Source organism: Copidosoma floridanum, unplaced genomic scaffold (assembly GCF_036245765.1).
Source record: "Copidosoma floridanum isolate Cflo_tuat_1 unplaced genomic scaffold, Cflo_Japanese_pri ptg000006l, whole genome shotgun sequence".
NCBI lineage: Eukaryota > Metazoa > Arthropoda > Insecta > Hymenoptera > Encyrtidae > Copidosoma > Copidosoma floridanum.
Genome location: NW_028321883.1, coordinates 25,368,909 through 25,387,036, shown reverse-complemented (window position 1 = coordinate 25,387,036; position 18,128 = coordinate 25,368,909). Strand labels below are relative to the sequence as shown.

The 18,128-nt window shown below is 38.1% G+C and overlaps 2 protein-coding genes across 4 annotated transcripts; both read left to right on the top strand.

Moving 5' to 3' along the window:
- On the top strand, positions 1-6,708 carry RN-tre (USP6 N-terminal like RN-tre). 3 transcript variants are annotated; one of them, XM_014363469.2, is made up of 8 exons: positions 1-465; positions 1,946-2,186; positions 2,267-2,590; positions 2,680-2,867; positions 2,952-3,112; positions 3,189-3,509; positions 3,632-3,776; positions 6,194-6,708. In XM_014363469.2, the coding sequence occupies exons 2-8, from the start codon at positions 2,035-2,037 to the stop codon at positions 6,667-6,669; spliced, it is 1,767 nt and encodes a 588-aa protein (XP_014218955.2). In that variant the 5' UTR covers positions 1-465; positions 1,946-2,034; the 3' UTR covers positions 6,670-6,708. The 3 variants fall into 3 exon arrangements, with proteins under 3 accessions (XP_014218955.2, XP_089454657.1, XP_089454656.1); XM_089598530.1 differs by lacking the exon at positions 1-465 and adding an exon at positions 794-1,028; XM_089598531.1 differs by lacking the exon at positions 6,194-6,708 and having other exon boundaries at positions 3,632-5,095.
- A 6,292-nt stretch (positions 6,709-13,000) lies between these two features.
- On the top strand, positions 13,001-17,517 carry LOC106647189 (uncharacterized). The gene is made up of 8 exons (XM_014363473.2): positions 13,001-13,316; positions 15,276-15,715; positions 15,799-16,021; positions 16,096-16,404; positions 16,508-16,574; positions 16,670-16,831; positions 16,919-17,021; positions 17,239-17,517. Exons 1-8 carry the CDS (start codon positions 13,193-13,195, stop codon positions 17,326-17,328), a joined length of 1,518 nt encoding a protein of 505 aa, XP_014218959.2. The 5' UTR covers positions 13,001-13,192; the 3' UTR covers positions 17,329-17,517.
- Positions 17,518-18,128: the final 611 nt, after the last annotated feature.

Here is an 18,128-nt window from a genome sequence, read left to right as displayed (position 1 = left end):
TATAAACTCTCTCGAGGAGATAGAGAGAGCGGCGGCCCCGCAAAAGAGCCGTGGCCTGTGAGTTGTAACGCGAGTGCAAATCAAATGTACTTATAATTTTTCGTAGTGCAGTGCTTGGTTTATCACCATCAGTTGTGCGGGCTTGCGCGACACAGTGTAATATCATACGATATAAAAGTTGCTTGAAAAGACGGAACCCCTCCCCTTCGCCGGAGAGCCGAAAAAAAAAAAGCCGATTAATCGGCTGATCCTGCCTGCATCGGGGAAATAAAGGCCTACTTACTGAGAACTTAACAACTTTCCTGAGGGAACAATAATAGACGGACAGTTATGTCGAGATAAAAGCCCCGTAGCAGCCGAGAGGAACGGAGCCAAAGAGAAAGCTGTAAGCCACGCAGTACCCACGCATAACTTATGGTTTACGGAAACACGAACATGACGGCGCACGGACGACTGTCAACAGTTGTGAGTACCATTATATACACTACGCCTCCTCCAAGAGAGAAAGAGATCGAGACTCCGGACCGACCCGAGTGTATATAGTCGTCGTCACATTCTCTTCCTCTTTTTTTTTTTCTTTTTCTTGTATTCTTTACATCCCTACTTAGGTAGTTACCTATGTGGCACCTCCGCGTAAGTGTATTTCATACACTAGCCACGAATCGTATTATATATTATATACCTGCATGCAGATATTTTTCTTTTTTTTTTTTTTTATTCCTTTTATCATTTGGAGTTACACATCTTTCAGAAGGGGTTATATATCTGGACCTCTCTTTCGGGGGGGGTGGAAACCGTGCAGTGGACGTGCTCTGTTGGTGATCTGTTTTCGGCTGGAAACGCGGTGTCGAGAGTTTTTTTTTTTTTTACAAGAAATGCTTACCGAAAGAATTGAAAAATTATTAAGTGTATCAACGGATGTATTTACCGAGAGATATAAGTAAGGACTGTGGGTTCCAGATTGTGTTTTTTTTTCGGTCTTCGTGTGGTGCACTATTGTTTTTACGTGTGTTCTCATATGGTTCTCGGTGAGTTTTATTTAATAAACTTTTCAAGCGAATGTTTACCGCGTCTTCACGATTTTCCATCTGTTTGTATGCGAACAAATCAGCTGACGTGCGTTGAATAAAAAAACATTTCTAAACAATATTGATTATCGACGTTACTCTATGACTGAGGTCACGTTGCCAATTACGTGTGAATAATTAGTGGAGCGATCAATTGAATTCAAGTTTTTCAGGATGTTGACGTTTTTCAATAATTTAAATGATCGTCGAAAATTAAAAATTCGTCGAAGCGTGACGTTGTCATTAAATTTTTTTGATCATACAAAAAAGGCCTCGGATGAAAGTTTGGGATAGCAGAATGGATGATTGAAGGCGGAACAGATGTCCCTGGTTGATCTCAAATTACGCTGATTCTGCACTTTCCACATGCATTCACACATACTTTGTACACCTCCAAGTTGAATTAGTTAACTGTTTATGTGATAGTGAGAGGAGATACTTACAGCTATCAAATTTTCCTTTACATCTACTAGTATAGTTCTACCTACATTAATAGCTCATTAAAACTATACATTGCTTTAGTTTTTTGATCAATAAAAAAATCCTGGTCTATATATACTTTTAAATAGACGAGTGCTGTTTTGGATTTATGCATACATTTTTTCATTGGTCTTATCTTTTAAGAACTGATAATAGTGGTCTTATCTATGTTGAATATCTAGATGTAGAATTACATAGGATACGAGATATTCAACTTAAGAGAATACAATTTTTCAAAAGTAAAAATTCGCAATATGTTTGATGAAATTTTAAATTGAATTATTACTATTAAAACATGGAACAAAGTATTAAATAAGAAAACGAGTCTTTCTATTAGTTGAGAAAATAATTGTTAAGTGACGTTTTCAATAGTGATTGAGTTATTTTTTTATTTGTAGATGGTGCTGCTTAGTCATACATGTTGGCAGAACGATTACTAGCAAATCGGCATGCCTACAAGTTTGTCTAACACAAACTCAAGCGTGGAATGAACGAGGACGAATTATTAAAACGGTCTGCTGCAGAAAGGGATAGAATATTCAACTGCTATGACCGGGGCAGAGAAGGAGCTGAGATTGATCCTTGGGAAGATCCAGCGTATGAAATCTACCACACGACAGACAGATATGGATTTATTCAGTAAGAAACTATTTTATCAATCAGTCACTGTTTTTTTTTTCATACTAGTATTCAATGATGGTAATTTTCATTTCTCCTAGTGACAAGCGGTTACCACAGAAAATGGATCAGAATGAAATCAAGTCTCATCACGTTGAGATGGAGAGGCTAAAGAAATGGGATAAAATGGTTAACTACTGGGATTCTTCTGCTACAAAAGAGAAATTAAGACGTAGGATTTATAAGGGGATACCAGACAGATATAGGGGTCAAGTTTGGATGCTTCTGTTAAGTATAGAAAAATTAAAAATTGAGCAAGCTGGCAAGTATCAAGAGATGTTAGACCTTGCTAGAAAGTGGTCCACTGAAATTAGACAAATTGATGCAGATGTGGCTAGACAATATAGAGATCACATTAATTATAGGTGAGCTGTTAAACAAAGAATTATTTTAAAAATCAAATGTTGTAATTATTTATCAATCAAATATGTTAATAATGCCTGGTTATTTTCAGAGAGAGGTATAGTCTTAAACAAAGGTCCATGTTTTATGTCTTGGCAGCATATAGTATGTACAATATGGAAGTTGGTTATTGCCAAGGTATGTCTGTGCTGGCTGGATTACTTTTGTTGTATATGGATGAAGAAGAAGCATTTTGGGGACTATCCGTTCTACTTACAGATAAGAAGTACAGCATGCACGGTACAACTTTAATTATAAAACAAAGTTTATCAACATCTGATTTTACATATTTTTTTTTCAATAAAATTTATCAATTTCATGCAGGATTTTACGTGGATGGTTTTCCAAAGCTGAATCGATACATAGAACATTATGACAAAATAATGTCTAAGTTCCTTCCAAAGTTAAAACGAAAATTAGACGAGTGTGGCTGTGACTCCATACTTTATGCGTTGAAGTGGTTTTTCGTCGTTTTTCAAGAAAGAGTATGTTTTTTTTTTATTTTCTAATTAGTTTTATATTAACAAACAACATTGATCTTACGAAAGTAAATATTTTTAGACACCTGTCAGTCTTGGTCTTCGAATATGGGATATATTTCTATTGGAAGGTGACCGAGTCTTGCCTGCGGTAGCGTATACGATAATGAAAATGCACAAGCGTCAATTGATGAAGATGGAGAGTCTTGACGAGTTTTGCAATTACCTTCAAATAAAACTAGAAAAAAATTTTGACTACGACGACGATACAGTCATACAAAATGTTGAACGCAGCATGGAGGAGTTGAAACGCGCCAAGCTCGATTACGCGGGTCCACCACTACCCCACGAATTACCCCGACAGCCGTTTGGAACTTTCAAAGAGCCTTCCTTCACCAGCAAGGTACTGTTATACTTTCAACTTTAATTAATATTGTATTTACGATATAACGTAACAAATTTCATAGCTGCTGTCGAAAATAGATATAGTTAATGATTTCCTCTCTTTTATTTATCGAAATACAGGTAGGCCGAAGAGCAGATGAATTCAGTGAGCCCCAGCAGCTGATGCGAGAAACGATACAACGACGACAGACCGTAACAATCGAGGAGGAGAACCGCGAGAGCAATGTGACGCCCACGGAAATAGCGATAGCCAACAATTGCGGCGGTGAGTCCCTTCTCGCCACTGACCACGAACGCGAAACACACACAACTGACATTGTTAGCACAACTATTACCAATACCTCTACCACCACTACTATTACTACTACTGCTACTACCAATAATACCGCTACTAATAACTCTGATAACACGAACGGCAAGGACATTGTATGTGATAGTAGTTGCATCGACTCGAACGTTAATGTTATACTTATCTATAACACTCGGCTATGAAGAATCTCAAGATTCGTTTTTCTTTTTGACTATTTTTTTATCCTATTCCACGTTCCTTTAAATTAACAATTCTTATAAATAAACGCACATGCATTTTCGGCTAATCGGGGATTTGTACGTTATCACGTATGATCGTGTATGATTAAAACTCGTTACATCGAATACTTTGAAGAAGTGCACGTTAAAATTTTGCAAAACGTTAATTTGCATTTATATATCTTGCATTTAAAAATGTTTAACACACTATTCGCGTAACTAATGACACTTTATGTCGTTCTTGATTCTCGAATAACGTTGATTATACTCGTTTCAAAACTTTTAGGATCGATCATATCATAAACGATCATATCAAGTCAGCGAGACAACAGCCCGTCATTATAGTCGTTTAGAGATACATAAATATTTTTAAATGCAAGTATGCTTGTCTTTGTAATAATTAAAACGTTTGTAATAAAAGGATTGTACATGTATCGCGAAGCGCCACAAATACTCATAAATTATTAATATTAGTTAATATAAATAATAATATTTATTTTAACTTACGTATGGACATTTAGTGCCTTTTCGAGCGTACAACTTGGACAAAACGCGGAGACGAGATGGCGTCTTTTTTAAATCATTCCACACGTAGAAGAATGAAAACGGAAACCCTCATTGGATAGAGATTAGTTGCAAAGATCCCATGTAGATAATTAGAAATAAAAGTAACTGTGACCTACATAAAATAAAAAAGAAAGAAATTTTTTTTTTTTAGTTTAGTTGTATTTTTTCTTGTCCTTAGTTTGAATCTCATTAAATTAGTGTAGATAATATGTTCAACGTTATTGGTTGGACAAATAGTCGATATTTGTAGTAGATGTGTGTGTTCTTGTATATTTAATTTGTATATTTTTTTATATCGTACTATATGAAGGGTAATGCAATAAAATACTGTATGTAGGAATTAAAAGTATTGCTAAGTTTGTTCGAGAAGAGACAAAAAACACGTCGTAATAAGCACGTTAAGGGATTGTAAAATTATTACTATTCCCAAGTACGCGAAAACATAACTCTGATGTAATTAAAAAACTTACGATAGTTTTAAATAATATCTTGCAGTACAAATTTATTGTAAAATACTTCCATGTAAGAAAAGTCTACAAGAAAGAATGTCAATAACAAAAATTATTACACAATTAAACTTGGTAAAATGACTTTTACACACCCTTAATGTTGTTATTTAACTTTTCCAACTAACACTTGTTACGTTTGCTTGATGCTCTTTATTTTCCTATGTAAGGATAGAACTTGTTTTCCTTCCTCGTGCATGAAGACATGCGTGGCATCAATAAATTCTCTTTGGTCAAATGTATGCAAAGGCTTGACGAAATCGACGCATGTCTCCGGACTTCTTAATATCGCGTCATTATTAACATAATCAAAAAACAATCTCTACTTGTCAAATCACTAATATCTTGTTTTATTTTTTTTTTTTATTATTTATTTTTTTTTTTTTTTCAAACAGAATTTTATTTTTCATCATGCATGACTTTGGAATTTTTATGTACAGTCAACTATTTTTTATTAATTTTTTAATTTTTATTTATTTTAATAACTATTTATGCACTGATAATAAACTAATATTGCCCAAAAAACAATTGAAAAATATAAATCGGTCGTCCAAAGATATTCCTACTTTATTTTGTACATATTCAAGTCAAAGGTATCAATGAACTGTATAATTATATAACCGCATGTTTGATAGCGATTTTACCTGTATTTATCAATATTAATTTTCATCATTGCATTTTGCTCTTTTTCTCTTTTCCTTGAAATTTCTCGGAGTGAAAGCCTCAACCATCATCCCTTCTCTCAGCATATGAAATATATATATACAATACTCACCTTCCGTGCAACGTTATGAATATTGAAATTAAAATTATTCAAAGCAAATCCCCATATCGGTGTATCGATTTGCAATGCAATTACAAAGTTGAAAAAATCTAGAGTGCAGTTGCACATGTACCTAAATCACTCCGAGAAATTTCGCCAAAAAAGCTTAGCCGTCCGCAGCAAGCGCCAAAATAAAAAGCTTCAAAAATCAGGAATGCCGCCCAAGTCACGAAAAAAAAAAAAAAAAAAAAAAAAAAAGCGCCTTTTTCCCTGACGGGGTTGGCGTGAACGTGTATACACGTGTATGTATGTGCGCAGGAAGCAAGTTCTCGTTCGAGCCGAGCCTGGCCGACGGTGGGAGCTGCGTGTCGCCGCACGGCTCGAGGCGCTCGCTGGCCGACACCTCGGTCACCTCGACGGCCGATCTCTCGGTGTTCAGCTCGGCGACGCGCAGCCAGGCCCTCGACAACAGCCTCGACACCCAATCCAACAGTTCAGCCGGCAGCGGGGGTCTGCCCACCCCGAGGGCCAGCTCCCACCAGCCCAGTCCCGACGTCGTCAGGATCTACGTGCCCTACGGCCTACAACCCTCTGGAGCCAGCACGCCCACGCCCACGGCCATCGGGAGTTACAAGGACGAGATGCCGAGGACCTTGCCGAGGTCCCTCGAGATGAGCGGCGTGAACAACCGGTCGGGCATCATACGCATCCAGATTGCCGATCCGGATCAGACGCCGGTTGCCGAGAATCTCAAGCCCTTTGCCCTCGACAGCCCCGAGGTCGACCTCAAGTAGGACGGACACTCGACACGATTCCCCATTTTTTTTTTTTTTTTCTACTTTATAACTTATTTATTTATTGTGCGCCTCCTTGGAAAACCAAGGCAGGTTTTTACTCCTTGCCACATTTCATTGCTCGTTTTTTTTTTTTTTTTTTTTACATTGCCGATGTGCAAGGATTTTGTTTTTCTACTTTTTTATATTTTTATAAGTTTAATGAAAAAAAAAAAATCTGGAGTTGGGGATGAAAGACGTGTGTGCAGGCTACTCGAAGCGCGGTGTTGTTGCACTGTTTTTCGATAAAAATTCAAATAGCGTGTCCGTCACGCGGTGGTGAGAGTTTTGTGTATGATAAAAAGAATCGTGGATCTTTCGGGCATATTTTCTTGATTTGTTTGGACGAATCCGAGAGTATATATATTTTGGTAAAATTGTAATTTGTTCTGTAATCTGTGATAGGAGCAATAATAACCCGAAAGATTATATTTACTATACTAGATTTGTTGGTGTTGTTTGCGTTACGTAAATAATAAAATTGTGTGAAAGTCATTCAAGCGAATTGAGAAAATGTGCACCGGTTTCGGCGACTGGGATCAACTGCGGATTGACATTGCAATTTTTCCCCTCTTTTTTTATGTCAATTTTCTCTCGATTCAGGGGAATGTATAAATTTGTCAATATGTCAGGTTGAAAAAAAAAAAAAAAAAAAAAAAAACAGTTAAAATGATTCGGTGTATTGAAGACTTTTTTTTCTAATTTGGACACTCAAAGTGGTGGTTAACGTTTCGAGCAATATGTAAGTATTCAAATAGTGTACAGATCATAAAATTATAAAATTACAAGCTGCACTAAGAAACACCAAATTTTGTACTATATGTACTTCAAAGGAATTTGATTGTCATGAAAATTTTTTCTTGATAACTCGATGTTTCGAGTATTGCAAAAAATTTTCTGTGATAGTACGATTAAAGTAATTCTTAGTCCAGGCATACGTAATCGTAATATATTTTCATTAGCTAAGCTATTAATCGTAATATTTATTTTTGTATTGAAATTTCACAAATAAGTGTTTAAAAATATTAAAGAATAAAAATAGTTGATGAAAACATAAAACACTTGAGTATAATTAGAATTGTATAAATTGAAAAAAAATTTACAATTTATACTATATTAATTTAAAATTTTGACAGAATCTTTAAATTATTATTTATATATCTTATTTACATTCGAATGATATGGAGTAAAAAAATATTACAGATAAAAAAATCAATCATTCTGAGAGCATAATATAATGCTATTCGACAGACATGGGCTAATTTAAGTACGCACGAAAAAAAAAAAAAAAAAAAAAAACAGAAAAATAGTAAAATGTGATTTATTTAAAGTTTTTAGACTTTTAAAACCATGTTTTGTTAGCTGATCACATTTTACTAATTTTTCTCGATGTATGTATGTATTAATAGTATACTGATTTTAGACAAATATATAATGTGTACATGTGTTGTACGCATAACAAGCTTATTTTTTTTACAAATAATTAAAAACTACTTTAGCGATATTCCAGCATAAATAATATAAGTCAATTCTTACAAGTTAAAGAAGAAATACACTTTTAACTTTTTTAATTGCAAAAGATTGAGTTTTTTTTTTCTTTTCTTAATTTGATTCAATACATTCATTACCAAATAATTATTTTGAAATTAATTTTTATATTACTCTTACAACGGTTACTGGGGCTTATTAATAAAAATTAACAAAATCGGCTAATCACAACGAGGACAGAGGTGTACTAATTTTTTGAACATTTAGCGATCATCGGAAGATAAAACACAAAAAAAACATATCTTACGATATTTTTCTACACACACATTATTGTATTTAATATGAGGCATGTGTTCAGTATTTTTTTATTATTCATATTGTTATTACTAACGTTAGTATGTAAAATAATAGTGCAATTAGATTAAGTAATGCTTTAATCCAGTGCTTGTTGTCCATGTCTGCTATTAGGAAGAAATGAAAACGAATAAACTATAAAAATTTTAATTTCTTTAGTTTTCTTTGTTAATCACGTGCTTTTGTCAAGGCCTAACGATGTTCGCCTCTCGCGCTGTTGCCTAACTTGCATTTTTATTTCAATATAAACAAAGTTATACTGTTACTTTTTAGTTTTTCTGAACAAGTTTGACCAATAATACTTTTTTTTTTCAATGACTGACACTAATTTGTTCTTAAAAAAAATTCGCTGTGTCATCGATTTAACGTATAAATAGTGATACTCGTAAGTTGCTATGAAGAAAAACAAACAAAAGTACGTGTTCAAAGTACTAGAAGTAGTCGATTTGAAAAAACAAAAATATGTATAAAAGGCGTTTTTCCCTGACAGACTCTTTGTCGTGTATGATGGCTATTGCGCCGAAAAAGGTAGTGACATTCGTGTGCGTGTAAAAAATGTACGAGCAACGATGCGTGGAAATATTAAAGGACTATTTTACTTGAGAGTTAAGTGAATAGAATTCTTTTTAGATTTCAATAACCTTAACGATTAATTTGAAATTTTTTTTTGTTGTACGATTTTCAAAAGTATATCAATGATATCAGCATATTTTTACAAAAAATAAATATTTTCGGAATTGTCATTTGTATATTGAAGGTGATGTATTTTCTTGAAATCAGTATTGCCCAAAAAAATATCTACCATAGATTATTGATAAAAATAAGGTATTTTATTTAACAACGGAAAGTAAACATAAAAAAAAAAAATTTAACAGTAAATTAAAAACTGCTATATTATTATTTTTCAAAATGTATGTATACGATTTTTTCGCAAATCACGAAAATAACACGCTCGTCCTAAAAGGAGACCCGAAGTAAAAGGAACAAAAATAAATGTCCACTTAGTGGCTAAGTTGACCTAAGTACAAGAGATATATATTATGTACAGCGCAAAGATGTAAGCGTACGTAAGTATAACATGTAAATGTGTAAAACCAAACGATTTTTTTTTTGCGTTGTGTTTCATTTGAATAATAACGTAATATATCAACGAACCTCGTGTCTATATAAATATATGATGTATTCTATCTGTATGGAAAGTAAATTTTAGTAGTATATATACATATAAATAATTAATGCAACGTTAGGAAGACGGACAAAATAATAGAAGAGACGAAGCAAAGCAAAGTTATGCGTGTGTACATAAACATTTTACGTTTGTTAATAGTATCGCAAGACCTTTCTCCTTTCCTCATATTCGCAAGTCAAAATGAAAATATATAACACGTGTGTGAATTGTGCGGAAGTAAAACGTGTATTCTGTCTGGAGTAGAGTCTACCGGAAAAAGAGAAAATATATATTATAAATATACGACTATTATTGTATTATCAAAGATATATAGAAAATAAAAGGGTATAAGGTGTAGAAAAAAAAATAAAAAAAAAATCTTAAAGATGAACAGATCAAAGAGTTAAGAGACTTGGACGAAATACCTTTGTAATTTATAATTATTGTAATCATTACATTACGTGAGTGCCAACACACCATTATTTACGGACGAGTATTTTTGCAAAGTTGCTTCGTAGCGTTAATTCATCGATTGAATTTTTCATTTTTTTCAACAAATTTAGAATTTATTTACAATACAATAGAATGTTTGTTAAAAGTTACCCTTTTGTATCAAATGTTTTTAACCGTACGAAATTGTAAATATTGTACTGTAAAAGAATTGAGATTTGACGCAAACAAGTACATCGCAAGGTTGACTACCTCGTTTGAACGAGATTATTTCGCCGACACCTCCGTCACGTATAAGTATAGAAAAAAAAAAAAAAAAAAAAAAAATTGCACAGTCACGTAAGTATTTACGGGACGACTATACGAAAAACACATAAATACGAATAGCACTGTGAGCTTGCATATTTTTTTCTAGATTTAATGTTGTTCGATGAAAGAAAAAAAAAAAAAAATATATGTATAGAAGAAAGTAGAGCAGATGACGATTGATTGACGGACAGCCTAAAGAAAAATAAAAATTCGGGAACCATGAAGAGATTATATATAGACGATTGCAATAATTTATTTGAGACTGCTACCACGTCCAAAATATGTTACATCTTCGTTTTCCCTGCGTTTTTCTTTAGTGCGTGCATTTGTAGTGTAAGCAATTATCATTGTATACCTATACGGGAATCGGAAGAGAAAAACTTTATTTTTTATCATTTGCTGACCGAGAGACCGTGAAACGTGTGTGTGCATTATACGTTGTGGTGAAGTATTGAAAAATAGAAAACATGTATATTTTTTTTAATTCGTACACACATTCCTCTGTAAGCTTTACAAGTATACACGTAATGCATGCGATACACGTTGTATGTGTGCTCGCACGTGTATCCGCTCTGTATACCCTTTTGCGTCGCATAACGAGCAGTTGTTGGGAATTGGATCGAAGCCCACACGACGTCCCTCCGACGCGAGCACGCGCGGTGTTTTTATTTAATTACCGACTTTTGTTTCTTCTATTATACTCATCCCGTTGCGTTGCGTTTTTTTTTTTTTTTTTATACACTTGTTCGTCATTATTAATTGTTTTGCGAACTCATGAACCTGCACACTCCCTCGTTTCCCTCTGGCATTGTAAATAAATTTGATAAACAGAAATTTGTACCGTCTTACTTGTTTTTTCCCGTACGAACCAATATTTTTTTAATAACAAAATAATCCAATCTATCCCGTGAACAGAAATGATCACGGATACTTTTGCAGCTTTTAAAAAAAATACAATTTGTTATTATTAACGCTGAGAAAATTATTTGTTTAATGACTACATGTAACGCTTTGGTTGACAATATTTTTTTGTAACAATAAAAATATACTTAGAAAAAAAAGTTTTTCATCAAGTATATTGCACTGTGAGTAGTAAACGAAAAAATTGTTTTCCTGTAAACAGCTTCAAACACTTGTGAAATAATCACACGAAGACCGAAAAATCACAAATTGTTTATCAATTACAAATATTAAAGTACGTGGCCGATAAGAGTTATCGAAACCCAGTGTGTATATATATATACAGAAGAGGCGTAATTAGTTCTGACAGGACTCGCGGCTCTTATCGACGCGCATCCTGTTGATGATAATATCCCAGAATCGGCTGTAACGCAACTGCAGAGGCTCGTCGACCCGCATCTCGCCATCACATATTCTGAAAAACCAGCCACATGAGCGCGCGTACATGTACGCCCATACCAACTGAATTGCCGACGTAACTTCAATATCAAACGGAGCAGGATGTTATCAACTTCTCAGGGGTTTTTTTTTTTTTTCATGCTGACGCAGACAAGTGTGTTATGAAGTGTATAAAAAAAAAATAAGGGAAGAAAATCGATACAACTCCTGAAAATGGTAATTTTTTTTTTGTTATTCCGGAACGAGAAAATGAGAAAACGTCGATTGCTCATCGACAAGCCGCTCGGGATTATCAAGAATCTGTCAACTCCAGGTGGACGCATAGTTTCCATACGGCTGCTCCCGATGATTAACTCGTTTAATCCATCGATACGTCGATACCTAGTGATACCTCATAGCATTTATACATAATTTTTTTCGGTGGGGAAAAAAAAAAGAAAGTTTGTCACCGCGTATCGTTTAAAATGTATTTTAATGCGTTTTGTTTTTCGTTGCCTTGGGAAAAAAAAGTGCTCCGCGTGACCTTGCCAGGGAGGGAAATCCCATATGTATTATTATCTTGGTCTTCGCTCCCCCCCCCTTCTCCCTGTATACTGTATACTTTGAAGGATAGAGCATGAAGTTGACACAAACAGACAAGATTTGAAGAAAAAAAAAAAAAAAAAAAAAAATCATCGTCCAACGAGACTCCATATGCTCCATCATTCGATCGAAATCGCTCGTTGAACCCTTCCAGTTCCTCAACTGCCTATATAAGTACTTGTATGCATGTGAAAAAAAAAAAAAAAATAAACAAATAAATAAAATAAAATAAAAATAAAAACACCTGGTAGAAAATACTTATCGAGCCAGCACTCGAGGACTGAAGGGTAAAGAAAGAGCAAAAACACTCGGCTCGTGCACGAGAGACAGAAACATATATATATGCATATAGAAAAAGAGAGAGAGAGACGGGCAAAAGGTATTGATTGCGCGGGCGGGCTCCTCCTCTCCACCACCGATCCGCCTTTACGCAGGTTGTACGCCATACAAAGGAGCGAAAGCGCGCAAGCTCACCTCTCCTGTATATGTATACACGCGCGATAAATGACGCTATCGCAAAAGGCACACTACTTACACCCCCCCCTCCCCTCCGGCGAGTCAAACAACCGCTTGGCTCTCTCTCCGTGTCTTGGTGTCGTATCAGTATACACTTGCTTCCCACATCGGTACAACATAATATTATAAGCACGCTTTTCCTCGCGAAAGCTCCGGCGAGCTGATAGTGTAAAAAAAGAGCGAGCAAATTAGTTGGCGGTGCTGGTGGTGGTGGGTACAAAAATACATGTGGACAGGTGTCCTCGGGCAGGAGGCGCGATGACGAGGATGAGGTTCAAGGGACGGCCGAGCGGGGCCATCGCGCTGCTCCAGCTGCTCGTGGCCCTGACGATGGCCGGCCTACTACTCGACGTGGGCACAGCTGAACTTGAGTTCTTCCAAGGTACTCCCCCCGCATGTTTTTTTTTTTTTTTTTTGATCCACCGTGTGGACGAGCCGATTTTATTTTTCTTTTTTTCCCCCCCCCCCCTCATCTTGACGTCAATTTGTTCGAGGGTAAAGTGTGGTGAATGGCGCGATCGACCGGTAGATTTTTGCACTTTGCCGTCGGGGACAATGGTTTTGGCCGTATAAACTTTGCATACCGTTAGGTGCAGCTCGCGAACTTTATCCATATATAGGTGTACGTAACTTTGAGAGATGCAGCCATGTGGATGTATGTCGAAAACCGCGTCGAATAAGATGTACAATGGGCTTGTCTCCCATGATTTTTTTTTTTTATACCGAAGTATGTCTACCTGTACAGCAAGCGTACGAATCCGAGGGCTGGCCGACTCAATTATACCTTACCTTTCCTCGTAAAGATTTATAAAATGACCCACGACGTGAGTACATGTACATGCTGAGGCATTGCTTGATGGGGGTATGGCTATTGCTTTTTTGCTAATAACACACCTCACCCTGGGTCCCGACGACTAGACAGGGTTCATTATTTTTTCGCACCACCTAACAAGTATGTTTATACAACACATATACGCATATATATATATGTCTTTGCGTGATGTTTGCGGTCAAGCATACATTGTAAGCAACGCATAGATAGGTGTATATGCGTGTGTCTTCCATCGGCGGCGGGCGCTGGAAATGATTTATTATTAGACGCGTCGTTAACTTAATGGTACTATCGACCCTTTTTTTTCTGAGTATTTTTGTTGGTGTATACTTCATATGGCACTGTCGTCATAGTTTTGCATGGGTATATGTAGCTGAGTGCCAATGTACACCAAGTATAGGTGATAAATATAGTGATTGTTCGACCCTCGGGCGCGTGTCGTAGTTGAATTGTTTTCATAAAAAAGCGCACAAGCTGTAAAAAGAAAAAAATCTCATAATTTTTAATGTGACTATTTGATAATCGAGCTAATGCCCATAGGGGACGTTTTTCTTTTCACCGACGCGCGATTTTTTTGTTTTGACGCGTTGCGGATGATGGCCAGGTTCTTGAAGAATCCAATGTTCGCATGACGATGGCTACACCGTGTATACTTCACGGGCTCTAATTGGCATGTGTACAGAGCGTGTCGTAACGACCTCGTTTGTCCCCTCTTTTTGTTGGCACAGACAGTTTTTTGGTCACATCGCTCGCTCCGATCAGCAAACACTTTTTTTTTTTTTTTTTTTTTTTTTTTTTTTCAATAGCCATCGAGGTTTATATATAAAAAAATTCTCATTTTTTCTTCTTCGAGGCCTAAAAGGGAGCAGAGATTAAAAAGTTTACGAATGGCACTTTTCCAAAGTATCGAAATGTACCTAATCGTGAAAAGAGCGAAAGAAAGGAAAAGGTCAATTGTACTTTATCTACAACACGAAAGTTGAAACAAATATGTGTACGACAAAGTTGTGCCCGCAATTGGACGAGATGTATACAATATATAGCTTTGCAGCCTGTACTCTAGAGTTTAATGCCAATTGCTGCTACTGCCAGTGAAATGGCTTTTAACACGATTTTTGCTCCCGAGTGGTGGTGTACTTATATACGTGTAAGGGATGAATTCCCATGCGTCTCGTAGGTATATCGCGCGAATACCCCCCCACGTCGAAATGGACTTGGAAACTTTAGTTTGGGCAAAAACAAAGCCGCGAGCACTTTTTTGTACGGCTCCGCGAAAGAGCATGATAAAATTTTACAGCGAGTCACTCAATTCCCGCAGTGACGCAAAAGTGAGAGATAAAGACGAGATGACGCAAGGTGACTCCTATGAAAAAAAAAAGAAAATTCCCCATGCTAAAAGACGAGGAAGTAGAAACAACATTGCATACAGTTAGTTTGTACTCGTACATCGGTAGCACGTAAAATTTCACTAAAAAAAAAAAAAGGTAACAACCCTTGCCCGCTGAACAGGCGATAGGGAGCCGAAGCTGCCCGACGTGAGCGTGCAGCGCCTCATGCGCTACCTCGAGTCCAAGCGACACACCCTTCACCACCAGCAGCCCCAGCACGTCTTCCCGGCCGTGGCGCCAGGCCCACCCCAACCAGCGGCCCACCCGCAGCTCGAGCAGCTCGAGCGTCTCGCCGAGCTGCAGGAGGAGGCACGCCGGGAGCACCACCTGAAGCAACTCCACCAGCAGCACCTCCTCGAGCTGGCCCGGCAAAAGGAACGGGGCCTCCTCAGGGACGACCTACCCGAGCGGCCCAACGTCCTCGACGTCCTGCAGCGCCAAGCCGTCGATCCCCTCGTCTATGTCCACGAGCTCGACAAACAGAGGCTCCTGCCCTACCTCGGCCTCGACTACGAGCCCCGGCCCAGGAACAAGCCCTACTCCGTCGAGGACCAAGCCAGGGTACGTATAACACATACCCCTGCACTGTATCATACATGCACGCACCGTGAAGTAACCAGAGGATGTATGTACATGTAACACAGGCGCGTGTGCTCGCGGTGCCGGTGAACAAGAACAACCCACTGCTCGACTACCCGGAGACCCATTACGAGGACACGGGCAGCCGGCAGGGGCTCCATCGCGGGCACCACCGCGACCCCGACAACAGGCACCGGTCCAGGGTGCACGATGAGCGGCCTTTAGCCGTCGGGCCCGACGACCCCCGGTACTTTATCCACGAGGACGAGGACGACACTCCCTACGAGCGTGAGCAATTTTCTTTCTTTCCTTGGTTTTCTTCGCATTGTGCGTTGTACGATCGACGTTGTCCCGTCATGCAGCTGTCGGCCATCGCCAAGGGCACCATCACCACGGCGGCGAGCAGCCGGTGAAACAACACCCCAATAACCACGACACCGCCAACGGGCACCACAAGAAGGTGGAGGAGGAGGTAGAGCCGGTCCACGTGGCGGTCGAAGCGAGCACGCCGGAGATGCCACTTTTGGACGAGAGCAAGCGCGACCAGCGGTACCACCAGCCAAACTTGGATCCTGGACTTCAGAGACGGGCCGAGCAGTACGACGATCCCGCGATCAGCGCTATCTACAAGCTCAACAACGCCGGTGGCGGCAACGACGTATATCTCATTGGTGAGTCAATTGGCCACCGGTTCTATCGGAATAAATATTACATACCCACCTGGGATAGATTTTAATCACGACAAAACGTCGTTTGCTCGTGTATATGCTAAAGCCGTGGTGGCGGGCTGCAGCGCTGCCATAATGTTCGCCGTGGTGCTGATCAGCCTGACCTGGTGCAGGTGAGATTTTACACATGCGGTATACTTAAAACACGAGTACAATAAATATAAGTATAGGTATGTATATCTTAACGAAAACAAAAAAAATGTGTAAGGATGTTGCGAGAGGCAAAGGCTACCGCGGACGTGGAGTATCCGGCTTACGGGGTGACGGGTCCGAACAAGGACGCGTCGCCCTCGGGTGACCAGAGGCTCGCCCAATCCGCGCAGATGTACCACTTCCAGCACCAAAAGCAGCAGATCATCGCCATGGAAAAGTACGTCCTTTTTTTCATTATATCGCTGCATATGAAAATGATGATAATCATTGGGCTCATCTTTGTGGGGTCGTTTGCTTTGAGCAGAGCGTCGGCTGTTCGTGACGCTGGTTCGGTGTCCGAGGCTGAGAGCGACGACGAGAACGAGGAGGGAGACTACACGGTCTACGAGTGCCCCGGGCTCGCGACGGTTAGTACACCCATATACTTAAGTAGTAATTCACGTATATATATGCATCTATACCCGAGTCAAGTAGAAAAGATCGATTTTGGTCAGACGCCCAAAAGCGGTCGTTTTATCGCGCCAACAGCTCGTAAAACGTGTGCACGTATACACACATACGCAGTAAAATATAAATGGGCGATTCAATGAACCGTTGTTTTTTTTTTTTTTTTTATGCTTGCAGACTGCAGAGATGGAGGTGAAGAACCCGCTGTTCGACGATGACCTGACACCCGCCAACCAAGCCAAAGCCAGGCGAAACGGCGACGTTTAGAATGTACCTGTGTATATGCGCGAAGGATGCTTGGGTCGGTGAAAAATAATGTTCGACTCGATTGCAGCGGGGAAATGCAGAATTTTCATATTGCTCGGGAATTTGTGCGTCACCTGACGCGTTTTGGTTGTTTCGTTTCAAATTACTGTGCGAACATTCGGTGTTCGCGAATTGGTTTCAAAAGTTCACTCTTGATGGAAAATTTTAACTTGTACATATATGCAAAACAAGCCAACCAACAACAAACAAAAAAAAAAAAAAAAAAAAGGGAGTTACACATGGGCCGAGAAAATTTGAGAGTTATTTTTGTAAGAACAAAAGAGATCAGTGACGAAAACTGTACTAATCCAAAAATGATGTAATATGTACCTTACACAAATTATCAATGGGTATGCATTTCTTTAACCATACAAATATATATATATATAATTATGTATGTCTGTGCGCGCGCGCGTGTGCGTCAACTATAAATGTGAAGGGCGTGTAGTATAGGAAATTGTTTTGGCCATCCAAAGAGTTTATTTTAACTTTGTCGTTAGAACCGTACAATTACTAATCGTGCTTTGTTCGGCAACCTATTGTTACATTAGTTGCATGTGAGTGTAGACATATTTTATGGATATCGTACGAATATATACTGTACAAGAAAAAATTTATCAATGGATAGAGTATATAATATTGAAAAAAAAAAAAATACAAAAAAAAATACAAAAAAAACAACTTGTGTTAGATTACGGGCATTTTGATGTAAATATCGGTGAGATTAACGCAACGGGAAAGAGTAATAGCTTGATTTTTGC